Source organism: Phyllostomus hastatus, unplaced genomic scaffold, assembly GCF_019186645.2.
Source record: "Phyllostomus hastatus isolate PE091 unplaced genomic scaffold, TTU_PhHast_1.1 phas_scaffold_78, whole genome shotgun sequence".
Lineage (NCBI taxonomy): Eukaryota > Metazoa > Chordata > Mammalia > Chiroptera > Phyllostomidae > Phyllostomus > Phyllostomus hastatus.
In genome coordinates, this window is record NW_025334041.1 from 101,609,291 (window position 1) to 101,622,814 (window position 13,524).

General features: G+C 41.5%; 1 protein-coding gene across 14 annotated transcripts in view; it reads left to right on the plus strand.

Annotated features, from left to right (window-relative positions):
* The first annotated feature begins 5,697 nt into the window (after positions 1-5,697).
* The window catches only part of NRXN1 (neurexin 1), a 1,079,628-nt gene continuing 1,071,801 nt past the window's right edge, over positions 5,698-13,524 (plus strand). For 13 of the 14 annotated variants that reach the window (XM_045827411.1, XM_045827414.1, XM_045827421.1 and 10 more), the window contains exons 1-2: positions 5,698-5,912; positions 8,793-10,468. In XM_045827411.1, coding sequence (XP_045683367.1) covers positions 9,697-10,468 — 772 coding nt within the window. In that variant the 5' untranslated portion in view covers positions 5,698-5,912; positions 8,793-9,696. The remainder of the gene's footprint in view (positions 5,913-8,792; positions 10,469-13,524) is intronic. The other variant, XM_045827413.1, reaches the window with a different exon arrangement.

The following is a 13,524-nucleotide window of genomic DNA, read 5'->3' on the forward strand; positions in this document are numbered from 1 at the left end:
AATGAAATATAATACTGAGCAAATGCAGCAGGAAAAAACTGGATATTAAAGGTAAACATGAAAACAGAAGAACAAGGAGAAAACCCTGAATAAACAATGAGGCTTGAAACTATACATAAAAAGCAGGGGCAGTGTGATAGTGATAAGATGGGAAACAAGTAACAAACAAACAAAAATAAAAACACAAGATGTGTTTAAAAAGCTATCTTCAAAATGTTCCAATAGCCACCACAGAAAATTGATTTCACAGCTTTCTAGGGGCAGAAATAGGTTGAAACGAAGCAAAGATACACTAAGGCTCTGAATCTTATTGGCATCTCTAACTCAAAGCACAATTTTCTCGCTCTTCCCTCAAAAGCCACAGTAAGGGAAATTAAGCAGGTTTGGTTAAATTAAAGAAATAACTGGTTGCAGAAACATACACACACAAAAAAAGAGTAAAACTAGTTTCTGATGAATGAGAAAATTTCTTCTCTGGAGTCTGGCCCTTGGAAATGCCTTGGAAGGGATTGACTTTAGGTGAGGGAGGGAGGAGGGACAGAAGGAACAAAGTTCAGGTATAAGAGGAGAAATTCTTATACGGGATGATGAAGATACCTGAAGTGTGCAGCTAACTAGTCACCGAGTGAGAGAATTAAAGCCCCGGGCAGGGGCTTCTCACAAACTTATTTTAGTAGCTTCCAGTTAACTTCAGAAACACTGTTAATCATTGTGGGGAAAGGGGGTGAGAGTAGGCAAGACAGAAACAGACCCAGGTGTTAGAGCTGCCCTAGATTTAAAGGCACTACCCATCAAACTCACTGCGGGGTTCTCCCATCAGAACCTCTCTAGCAGGTGCATCATTTTGAACTTCTCAAGTACCTATTTGCTTTCTCTACTGCAGCTTGATACCTTAATAATAATTATTTTTCTAGTGATTTCTAGCTATTTTAAAATCACGTTCTATATTCTGATTACTGAAAATTATATACTCATGTGAAAGTAGCCTAATTTTACTATGCTAAAGTTCCTCCCCCCAATGGAGTACAAAAGCAGTTAACATGCTGAGTTGGCTTATTCCTCAAACTTCATGGAAAATAGGTGAACTTTTTCTATATGTAAATTCCAGTATGTTCATTCCAGTTTGTGGCTGGGACCAAAGCCCTAGACCTCACATCATCCCCTTGCATTGAAAAGTTTTTCTTGGTGTAGTAGTGAAAATGAGGTTTATACAGAAGCATGTTCAATAACTATTTACCAATTTTGTTACTAGAAAACTTATATTTGTTTATATAAAGGAAACCAACTAGATACATTTAATCAGAAGCCAGATAGCAAGTTATATTTATTATTAAAATAAGTAAGCCATAAACTAAATAACAGCATTCCAATTATGCAATAATGATACTGTAATTGGTTGGAGGAATTCACTATTAAACTAAAATTTAGTTGAGGACATCATATAATCTAATCTCTCTTGAATAATACCATTATTACGGTAGAAAAAAATCACTCCATTTCAATCACCTAAATCACAGCAAAATAGAAAGATTCCCTCAGAGTGATAAATTTTATTGCTCTTTTGTTTACCTTCGTAAGTAGAAAAGTATTTAATACATATCAACTCATATTCTCTCTCATTATTACCATGCATTTCTTCTTAAATCATTTATATTAGTAAAGCTAAAACCCCCTTCCAACTTGTGACCAATCTTAGAATTCATGGGTATCTCAAAGCCTTTGCCTTAATGTTAATTGAGAAAGTAGGTATTTACACTGATTTCCTAATGTTAAAACACAAGCTATAATTGCAGCAATAAAGCCAGAGTCTCTGTATTCATTTCTCCACTAAAAATGTTACCACTTAGTTTATTTTTTGTGTGGAGTGAGTTTCCATGTTATAATGCTCAGTAATATGTAATACCTTATGGCAATATATTTGTTAATGGTGATCCTGAATTTTTATATTCGTTGTTGCAAAATGTTTACTAGATTATAGCATGATATATTATTTGTTTCCATATTGGGGTTGTCAGAAATTCTTCCAATTGGACATAATCATAAACAACTGCCTTAATTTCACAATTATCTAATTTATTCTGAGTGGTAGCAAGGGGTAGGAGTTAAAATCCTCTGTACATTACTATAAGCTTAAAGTGGTAGGTTCCCTAAAGCAGGGGTGTCAAACTCATTTTCACTGGGGGCTACATGAGCCTTGCGGTTGCCTTCAAAGAGCTGAATGTAATTTTAGGACAGTGTAACTGTAACTACTTCTTAACTAGGGGCAAGGAGCTTGACACTGCCACCTGGTAGAAACAAGGTGCCCAGCCAAATAAAACAAGGTAGAGGGCCCAATTGGGCACACGGGCCTTGTGTTTGCCACCTTTGCCTAAAGAGATTTGATAGGAATTCAGCCTATTTTCCACCATTCTAGAATAATACGAGATTTTTCTGATAAATGATAAATTGCCTCAAATTCAGATCTATAAGAATCATTTGGCATTTTACTCACAAACAAAAATGACATTAACATTAAAAATGCCTCACCTGTTTTCCTTAAGATAGTTCATATAATATTTGCCATTAAAGAATGGCGTTACAACATTGCAAAGTTGATGGATTAGTGGAATCCTGGATTCCTCTTATGAAACTCTTAGAAAGAAAAAAAGGGCATTAACATTTATTAGCTCCCAGAAAGAAAAGAGGAATTAACACTGATTAGCATCTGCATAGTGCCAAGCAGTGTGCTAAGGTGTATTTGATCATTTGATGAGAGGCAGTGTTAAGATGGTTAAGATCAGTGTTGCGTTTGTTTCTTTCCTTGCACTTATATTTGCTAGTGTGACCTTGACTGTTTTCATTCATTTCTCTATGCTTCACTTTTCTCTGGTGAAATGAGTGAAATCCTACAATCCACCTCATAGGGTTGTTGTGAGGGATAAACTAAGTTAATGCGTATAAAGCACTTGCAGCGCTGTTTGGCACAGCATGGGCACTGGACCCGAGAAACTGGCACTTGCCTCGTCAGGTCTTACAAAGTGAAGTACCGTTATCCCCATTTTACTGATGAAAGAACTATCATTCAGATTTGAAGCAATGTATGTGGAAACAACACAGGAAGTTATACTTGAAAATAAAGTAAGAGCTTTTATCATTAAATTAGGTTGTGATTTTTGTCTCCATTCTAAGCACACACTGATGGCTTTCCCTCTGCAACACATAATCAAGTCCCTCGGTGTAGATTGTATGTGTCGTATAAGGGGGTAAAGGGTGCATACAGAGGACTTACTGTTTCGAAACTTCTGCATGAAGCAAAAGAATGTTAACATTCCTTTGAATCAGAAAACCACAGAAGACAGACTGAGGAAAACCACGAGCCAGTGGAAACATTGTGTAACCTTACTGAAGATCGTATTAAAATTTACAAAGGCAAAATTAAATAAACTAGCTAATTGTTCACATCATAAAGTATTAGGGACAATTAATGATTTTTCTAAAAGTCCAAGTAACTAAAACACAGTGTTTTGACTTTAGCAATTTCCTGCCAACATCATCAGATTCACTGATGAATGTACACACAAGACTTTAAGGGCATCACAAAACGCTTTTAGATTCAATTTTTAAAAATGGGCTGTCCATTTCGCTTACTTTTGCAATAAGCTTTACCTCCATGCTAGAGACATATGGGCATACACTGAGTGTGATTTGCTCTAGAACCTATTGGTAAATGGTAGGAAAAAATTGAAAAGGCCTCTGAAGTAGAATATATATATATATATATATATATATATATATATATAGTCCAACTTTACTTAATGACTACAAACTGTACAAAGGTTATTTTTTTGAGACTTGCCTTTATATCATTTAAAATTTTAAAATCATGTTAACAGTTATTACTCTATTACATTCTCAGTGAAACCCTGTGGAATAAGTTGGCAATCACTAGAATCCCTAATTAACAGTCAACGGTTCCAAATTACTTTCATTGGGTCAAACAGAGCAGAGTAGGCTTGGAACTAATAAAAACAGCTAGTATTTACTCAGCACAATTCTAAATAGTGTATGTCCATTTATTATTTAATCTTCACAGAAACAGATAAAATGGGAGTTATTAATATAGCCATTTCACAGATGAAGTGACTGAGTGTCTTAAGGTGGCATATCTTACCCAAGATCACAGCTAGTAAATGGCAGAGATGGAATTCAAGTCCAGACAAACTGATTCTAATTCCCAAACATTTACTTTCTTGACCACACTACCTTTCTGAATGCAATAAAAACAATAAAATGTGTGGTTCACACCTTTACATTATTTAGAATTTTTTACAAGACCAGTGAAAGTATAAACGAGCTTATCATAGGTATAAGATCCAGTTTCTTTGGAAGGAAATGAATGTTGCACTTGGAATGTATATTATTTCAGTACTCCTGAGTTTGTCTAGTTCTTAAAGTCTTGCTTTATAGGGCCTAGAGGCAGAAAATAGTCATACCTTACAGCATTTGAGGATGAAGCTATTAGGTTTGTGGTGTTGAAATAAATATGTTTGTTGTTTCTGTTCTAAGACTAACCCAGGCTAGGAATATAATAGGGTTAGGAATTTAAATGTTTGCAGGACTCAAACTATAATTTAAAGCTACACACTTCAGACTTCTCTACTACCAATTCTGCAAGTTCACTTAGCCTTAACTCCTTTGTCTCCAAAGCCAGCAATGCCCACTGGGCATGCCCAGTGAGTGATATGGTTAGAGCCTGCAAACAGTTTCACTCACTCCAGGTTTTACCAGCTGCAAAAGAAAGGCGGAGACAGAGGGAAGAGTTAAACAGGTACAGAACTTGGATGAGCACCCAAAGCCGGGGGATGACGAGATGCTGCCACGGAAACCACCTTTTTAGACAGACCTCAGTCTGGTGTTCAAGTTAGTTATCACGTTACCCGTTACCCTGTGGGTCCCTCTCACGTCTTTTTGGCATAGCCTAGGCGTATCATGAAGGTATGAAGGGATCATTCGGGCCAGGGCCAAGTAAGCGGTGGGCAGGAACGTTGGATCGGGGAATGCCAGCGACTGTGTGAGCCTTGCCTGTGCCTGCGTTCCTCGAAGAGCTGCAGTTTTTCAGGGGTTCCAAGCAGGAGAGCAAAGTGCACAAGTAAAACCAGAGCTCATCTTAAATACTGACTCCTTTGCCCCTTTCTTTTGGCTGCTGAGCCCTTCCCTGGAACCCTCTCAGGTAGCCTCGCCCAAATCACGACTAAACCCCGGAAAAGTGAAATCTTCACACAGCTTTCCGTGGGTCTAGCAGGGGCCTGGGCATGCTCAGTAGGCTACTCGGTTCTCTGGTGTTATCTCTCTCTCTCTCTCTCTCTCTCTCTCTCTCTCTCTCTCTCTCTCTCTCTCTCTCTCTGTCTCTCTCTCTCTCTCTCTCTCTCTGTCTCTCTCTCGTTGGGTGGGTGGTGACAAGTTACAAGCGCTTGCGGCAGGTCCCCGCCCCCAGGATCGGCCTTTCCTGCAAGGGGATGAAGCAAATGTAGAAACACCTTGCTCCGCAGCATCCTAACCTGGAGCTGGAGGGGCTGCGCCTGCGGCCCGACCCCACCAGTGTCCCAGCTTGAGGACCGCCTGCCGCTCTCCACGGTACTGCGGAGAGCTCAGCTCCGCCCTTCTCTTTCAGAAGGACAGCACCCCGCGTCACGTAACCCAGCCTTCTCGGGCTCCACCACCGCCTCCTCCTTCCCAGCTCTTTTCCTCTCCTCCTCCTCCTTCTGCTCCCCTCCGTTGTCTGTTCTTCCTTCCCGCACTCCCGGAGATAGACGCTCAAGCCTGACGCCTCTGAAAAGGCAGCGGCAGTCGCCTTACCCACAGACCTCAGGAAATTCGTTTGGACCGATGCATGCTTCAGGCTCAGGCGCGAGCTGAGGGGAATAACGGGGCAGGTAAAGAAGCTCAATTTTGGTTGGGGGGAGGGGATGGGGCGAGGCAAGCTCGAGAAGGATATCTCTCCCCGTTGTAACTGAGCCAGGATCTGCTACAAATGCACGGGGAAGGATGGGGGGTAGGAGGGTGGAGGAGTACAGATCCTGGTTGTTTTGCATGCAGCTTTTTAAAATAGATGGCAAGAAGATGAGATGGTGGAACTGGGGTAGTAACTTAAAGGCTGAATGCAGTGATTTATTAGCAAAAGAAAGAAAACAGGCAAGTTAGAAACCAAAGCAATAAAATGTATCTATTATCTACATCTTTCTTGCTCTTCCCCATCAGCCGCATGCTGTGCCTATCCTTAATTTCTGTAGTCGACTCCAGGCTCCAAGAAACTGCACTGGTATTAGACATGGAGCTTAGAGACTGGGCGGGAAAGCCAGGGAGAATTTTGGGTGTGAATTGTTATTGATGGACTTTGCAAAAGCTGGTGGGGAAATGATAGGCACTTCTAAAAATCGTCCCAAAATTTTTAGGTTCTTTATGACAGTATACATTGAAGGGTGCATAGAAGGTGTGTGTGCGTGTGTGTATGTGTGTGAGATACTACAAACATATTAAAATAAATGCAACTGCAGCCGATCAGTATACTGTATTGATCCTTCCAGTGGCTCGGGAATGGATTTGATTCCAGAAATGAAAGAAAAGATTAATGAGGCTGTTAGTCTGCTTTTGAATTAGAGCGCTTCTTTCTCTGGCTGCAGTAAGGTTGTTTTTCAGATTCTCTTATTTCATCCTCTAATTTGTGAACTCGCAAGGTTTTTTCCAGCTCCTAGAGAGAATCCTCTTTCTCCATATAAATACAGACACTCTCTCACACAACAATGAGCTTCCTCTAAGAACTGGGAGAGTCGGTTGACCTCCCCTGTGGTTAAGAATATATATGTGTGTTTTTCCCCCTTCTCCTCCATTCCTTAAAAAAAAACCCCAAAACTCAGGTTTGCATTACTAGAGGAGTGCAGAAGAGATGGTGAGGAAATGTTTTGTGATTTTGGTTATATTAATTAATTAAATAATCGACTTCAACTGAGTCTCACATAAAGAATGGTTTTCTAATCCATGAGCTCATGAATGGTTACAAAGCACTATTCTTGATCTTGAAATTCCAGAATTATTTCGCAAATGATTAAACATTTGACAGATTCTTGAGTCCACTAAAAAGGAAAGTATATTGAATAATATGCTATTTTAGGATGATTTTTAAGAGCACCTTCCATTGAGCTTGGCACAGGAGTAGATAAGATATGGCTGGTGACTGCTGGTGGTGTGGGATGTCTCAGCCATAATAAATAAGCAACTGAGATTTTTATTTCCTTTTGCTAGTGGGCAGGGTGTGTGTGTGTGTGTGTGTGTGTGTGTGTGTGTATGTGTGTTGTGTTTGTGTTGGAAGAGAGAGAACCAGTCATCAATTTCATCTGGGGAGGAACTTGAAGTGGGATCCCCTAGCTTGGTGGCTCTCAGCTGACACCTGTAGGGATTGCTCTGTACTGAAGAGAAATGCTCTCAGCCCTCTCCATGGAGGAGCAGCAGCACAATGCAGTGCCATAAATTACTGCTAGTTTCAGCTTGTAGGGAAAAAAGTGTTAATTGGATAGTGAACTTCCATGTCCAGGCAATGAATTGTGTGTGTGTGATGGGGGGGGGGGTGGGGGGCGGGCTCAGGGAGTGTGGGGATACATGTGACCAGATTTTACATTTGTGATTTTTTTGGTCAAAATGTGAGAGTAATATTGTGTGTTTAAGAATGACTTTTGAACAACTCTTTATGATTTCTGTACCACTCCAAGAACCTATCAGGTTAGAGTTGATTTAATGGTACGCTGAGTGATTCAAAGGTGTGATTTTAAATTCTAGCATCCTAGAGCTGTATCAGCTACAATAACACACATGCCAACTGCTGTTCTGACCACACAGACGCTAAGAGCTGACAGCCAGATGAGTACTTGAGGAGGAGTTAAGATCACTGGCTGTTAGACAAATTATTAAATGTTTTACACATCTGTAGAGGAGTTAATATGGTAGTTGAGACCTAAATGCTTTCAAAAATAGATATCTGACTCTAGTTAGATGTTTTCTCCTATGATAAATTATTACTTTAATAAAAAGGAGGATATTACTTTTTGAAATTTTTTTAAAGATTTTATTTATTTATTTTTATAGAGGGAAGGGAGGGAGATAGAGAGAGAGAGAGAGAAACATTAATGTGCAGTTGCTGGGGGTCATGGCCTGCAACCCAGGCATGTACCCTGACTGGGAATCAAACCTGCGACACTTTGGTTTGTAGCCTGCGCTCAATCCACTTTTTGAAATTTTAAAAGGACTTCCAAGAAACTATCAATATTCCTTCTCTCTTTGAGAAAAATATAATAGTAGGAATGACATACAAATTCAAGCTGACAGTTTTCAGGAGACAGTTTGATCTGCTTTGCCCATTGTGAAATCAGCTGTTAACTGAGATTTGAATAGGTTGTATTTTTACTGTCCGTGTAATTAGTGCACAATATAAACAGCCCTTTTCTCACCTGTCTTCATATATTTTAAAAAATAAACTCTCCCAGAAAAAGTAAAAGATAACCCAAACGAAATCTTGATGAAAATCTGAGAGGGTTACCTATTAACAGTTACACTTATAATAAACTACAAGGGTGTCATGGGTGACTGCAAGAGTATGATACTATTGGAACACAGTAGGTCTTACTTATAGATCAAGACAAATAAGCTCCTTCCAATAAGGTTAACTCTGCTTTATAGCAATAGTTATATACATGGTTCTGAGCTGAATAATGATTTATGTGACACTATGAGTGACTTTAAAACTTTATTTTAATTCTCTGCAGATTTCTGGGACCCTATTAAAGACAAAAAATAACCAAAATGCATCACCAACACACAACCAATTGACATGCTGACATTCTAGCTTGGCCTTGCAGAGGTGGAGAGAAAAGAAGAGCTGTTGTGATTTCCACATCTAACAGCTTCTGGCTATTCCACAGCTTCTGGGTTTGACCCCTGCTGCTGGGGAAGGAAAAAGAGAAGGAAAATCCAGCCTGTGATGTCATGCACAAGGAATTCTTTGACTACAGTGGTGCTGGAAGTCCATGATATGACAGAAGAAGCAGGTCTTTGAAACTATACTGGGGTTGATGAGTGGTGCTCTAAGGTACAAGGAACCACTTTCTCCCTTCTGCTTTCATACACTTCATCTGGAGAAGGCATTCACAAGCATCCAAAGATTCTGGCTCATTGGTGGCTCCTTGTTATTCCCCTGACAAGTGTTTACTTCTTATCCGACTCTAACTGCTTCCCTTTTGCCTGGTACCACTGATGGTACCTGGCAGTTGATAATTATTTGAGGAGTGAAGCATCTGTTGACATCATTGATGCCCTTGAACTAGTTCATTGGACTCAAATGGATGAGTGATTTCCCTTGACTTTCTGTTGACACCTTTTCCAGAACGTTGCTTCCAAAGTGTATCCTCCCTTTGGTTTGGACGTTTTGTGGCTGCCCTGTACCACTGGGGTCTACGTTTTCCAGTTGGAAGGGGACTATAGGGAAAGAGGGAGGGGTTGCTGGAAGAAGAAGAAGAAAAAAAGAACTAGACAAAGGAGGGTGCATCCCTCCCACTCCTGCCCAGCCCCCTACCCTCCTTACTCCTGGACCCTTATTTCTGCATCACGGTGTCCAGGACAATTTTGACCCTGTCGGCCCCGGCACCTCCCCGCCGCACCCCAGCCCCGAGCATGGGGACGGCGCTACTCCAGCGCGGGGGCTGCTTTCTCCTGTGCCTCTCGCTGCTGCTCCTGGGCTGCTGGGCAGAGCTGGGCAGCGGGCTAGAGTTCCCGGGCGCGGAGGGCCAGTGGACACGGTTCCCCAAGTGGAACGCCTGCTGCGAGAGCGAAATGAGCTTCCAGCTGAAGACGCGCAGCGCCCGCGGCCTCGTGCTCTACTTCGACGACGAGGGCTTCTGCGACTTCCTGGAGCTCATCCTGACGCGCGGGGGCCGCCTGCAGCTCAGCTTCTCCATCTTCTGCGCCGAGCCCGCCACGCTGCTGGCGGACACGCCGGTCAACGACGGCGCCTGGCACAGCGTGCTCATCCGCCGTCAGTTCCGCAACACCACGCTCTTCATCGACCAGGCGGAGGCCAAGTGGGTGGAGGTCAAGTCCAAGCGGAGGGACATGACCGTGTTCAGCGGCCTCTTCGTGGGGGGGCTGCCCCCGGAACTGCGGGCCGCGGCGCTCAAGCTCACCTTGGCCTCGGTGAGGGAGCGAGAGCCGTTCAAAGGCTGGATTCGGGACGTGAGGGTCAACTCCTCCCAGGCCCTGCCCGTGGACAGCGGCGAGGTGAAACTGGATGATGAGCCGCCCAACAGTGGCGGCGGGAGCCCCTGCGAGGCGGGCGAGGAGGGCGAGGGCGGGGTGTGCCTCAACGGAGGCGTGTGCTCCGTGGTGGACGACCAGGCGGTGTGCGACTGCTCACGAACCGGCTTCCACGGGAAGGACTGCAGCCAAGGTAAGGCCCGGCGCCTGACCCACCCCACTGGGGCCTTGGCTTGGGCAGGGCGCGGGGAGGAAGAGCGAGGTGGGCAGGGCGGGGCTGGTGCATGGGGTCTTCCTTCTCTGGACAGTGTTGCAATTAGCTTCCAGGTGAACACCTGTTTGGCCTCTCTGCCTCATCGCCTCCCACGGCTCCTCCTTTGGCATCCTCTTAATGGATGAGCAGCCACGTTTCCAGGTTCACTTTCCTCCTGCGAGCTCTTGGTACCAGGTCTACTTCCGACCACGTGGCCGGTAGGATGACCTGTCCTCCTCGTTCCTTGGATTCTTTGCCATGCTGCTCCCTATCTTCACTGGGCCTTGGCCCGCCGGCATAAACACTGTGCTTTCCTCTGCCACCTTTAAGTCCGTAATGCTCAGGTTTTCCCCATTAGATGCAAACACGCATCTAGATAGAAGATTGGGCACACATTTGGTGAAGAATGAAGTGCACGACAGGTGCTCCATGGTTGAGAATCCCCACACAGGTACTCTTGGTAAAGGACAAGGGAAACAGGACTCGTGAACACTGCTGTGCCTTTTACACGTAGAGTGTGAAGTCCTGCACCTGGTTGTGGAAAAACAGGGGAGGAGGCATCTGAACATATTCTTGATTGGAAGGAGGGTTCTTGGAATTAATGTTAATTTCTAGGTTATGACCAAGGCCAACATTTGTCAATTTATGTACAATTATGTGATTTCTGTGGTTTCTTAAGTGGGAGACAGGCCAGCTAGTGTTTAGAAGTGTTGGAGATCAAATAGCATTTCTCAATTACCAGATGCTTTGGGGAGATAAATAGTAGAGAAATTTAGATGTTTGGGACCGAAAAGTAATAAACAGGGGATGCATATGAAGGATTGTAAGAGATTTTCTGAGGATATTCAGCTAAAGATATTTATCTGAGTAGTGGAGGCCACGTTGTAATTTCTGTTGTTCTTAGGGATTGAAACAATGTTGAATTTAAAATAAAATCAGATCTAACTTCTCTTTTCATCCCTTTATAAATACAATTCAGTCATTAGTGTGTTCTCTCCAATGTTGCTATGTGACAGTGATCAAGGAAATATATATTGTGTAAATACAGAAAAGCTTATGAACAGAAAGTGAGTGATAATGAAAACAATGAAACATGGATATATCTGTGGCTGAGCAGGAGAGAAGATATCAGAGTTTAAAGCAGATAGCTTACGGGTCAAATCAAGGCAGTCAACACATGGGTAAATGGTATTTATGGCTGAAATTTAGTAAGAGGTGAATTATTAAACCCGATTTTGAAAGCTGTAGGGATTGAGCTCCATGTATGCTTCGATATTATTGTATAATGTCTTCTGGGCTTTTTGCTGACACTGCTAAGGAGAACTAGCCCTTGTAAATCTTATTAGACTTGGCAGTTGTCTCTCACCTGACTTGAAGAGAAATGAAGGCTTGATAGAATTTGTACTTGTTTAAACAGCAAAGGGAGATAGGAAGAAAAGAGCTGGCCACTAGGAAAGTTCATGGGTTGATGAAAAAAGTAAAAGGTTATTTTCTTGTTCCGTCTTCATGAGGGCTTTTGTTTTCACTATGTTTTTGCTCAAGTCACTATAGATGACTATGTATTTCATGGTTCATCCTGCACTTCAGTTTGGCTAGGAAATTTCAATGGATTTAGCCTCAGGCTTTGTAGTCATGTTTTACATAAATAAAACAGTACGTGTTTCCCTCTACCAAATCTAACTCCATTGTAAATCATGAAAAAGATAGCTCCATGTGATGATTTGCAATGATATCATTCAAAGTTGCATACCTCTACACTGATTAATAGAAATGAATTAAAATGAACATTATTTTGTGGTAAAAATTGCTCTAAGTATCCTAATGCCACTTTAAAATACAGAGCAGGCAATTTAATGAAGGACACATGAGGTATGACTTCCTTCCTTAAATTAGGAAACGAATAAGACACAGCTTCTTCTCTGTGGGAGGGTGTTTTAAAAGAAAATTTTAATTTTTCCATGTGTTTTTAATGTAGGGATCCAGGTATCATGCATAATCAGGAGAAACAGAATTAGATGTCTCAGAAATGCATTTTATTTTGCAAGTGGATAGCTTTTTCCAGAAGGTGAAGAATTTGGAATTACCACGCTACGTAATTGAACAGCATAGTACCTGATGGATAAGGTAATTCAGCCCAGAAAAGAAAGTCCATCAGGATTGTTCTGGAGCATTGATTCGTTTTGAAAATTTGAGCTTAAGCTAGAGTGCAAAGATCACCACTGGTCATGAAAAGCAAATAAAAGACTGGATTCCTTTGATTATCACACAAATGGGAGATGGGACTAATAAAGGCAGGTTCTTTCTTCCTGAAAGGATTGGCTCCATTTTGACTATTTTCCCTGTTTCATATACGTCAAGTGACTATTAAATAATAAACTGAGAATTGATGTGTCCCCCAACACCAATCATCTATTGATGGCTAGGGATTGATGATTTCTATTCAGATAAAGTATAAATAAATTCCTGGTTCTAGCCAGTATTTACAATGATTGCCACATTCTTTTTAAAAAAAATTAAAATCAAATAAATGCACATTTATTATAGAATTTAGGAAAAAGTTAACAGCAAACATTAAAATTTAAATGATGTCTGCTCTCAACTACAATTTTTTAAATAAAACTGTCTAGTCTATTTATTTTAGTTGCCTTCATATTTAAAATACCATAAAACTACTAAAAAAGACAGCAACACTATTCTCTTCTTCCCCAAGCCCCTGCCATGGCCTAGAAGCCTAGAATGTCTTCAAACAATTTATGCACCTGTGAATTTCTAGAATATTTTTATTTAATGAATTCATTTTTATCCTCACTCTATTTAATCAGGCCTAACAAATTTTATGTATTTATTTATTCAGTAATGGAACAAGGGCAAACGAGAGGTTATATGTCATGAACAAGTTAGTGGCAGAGCCTGGGTAAGAGCACAGACACTCCTTATTGAGCCCTGTGTATCATGTCTGTTGAATAAGATTTCTGGTTTATTAGGGTTTTTTCAGG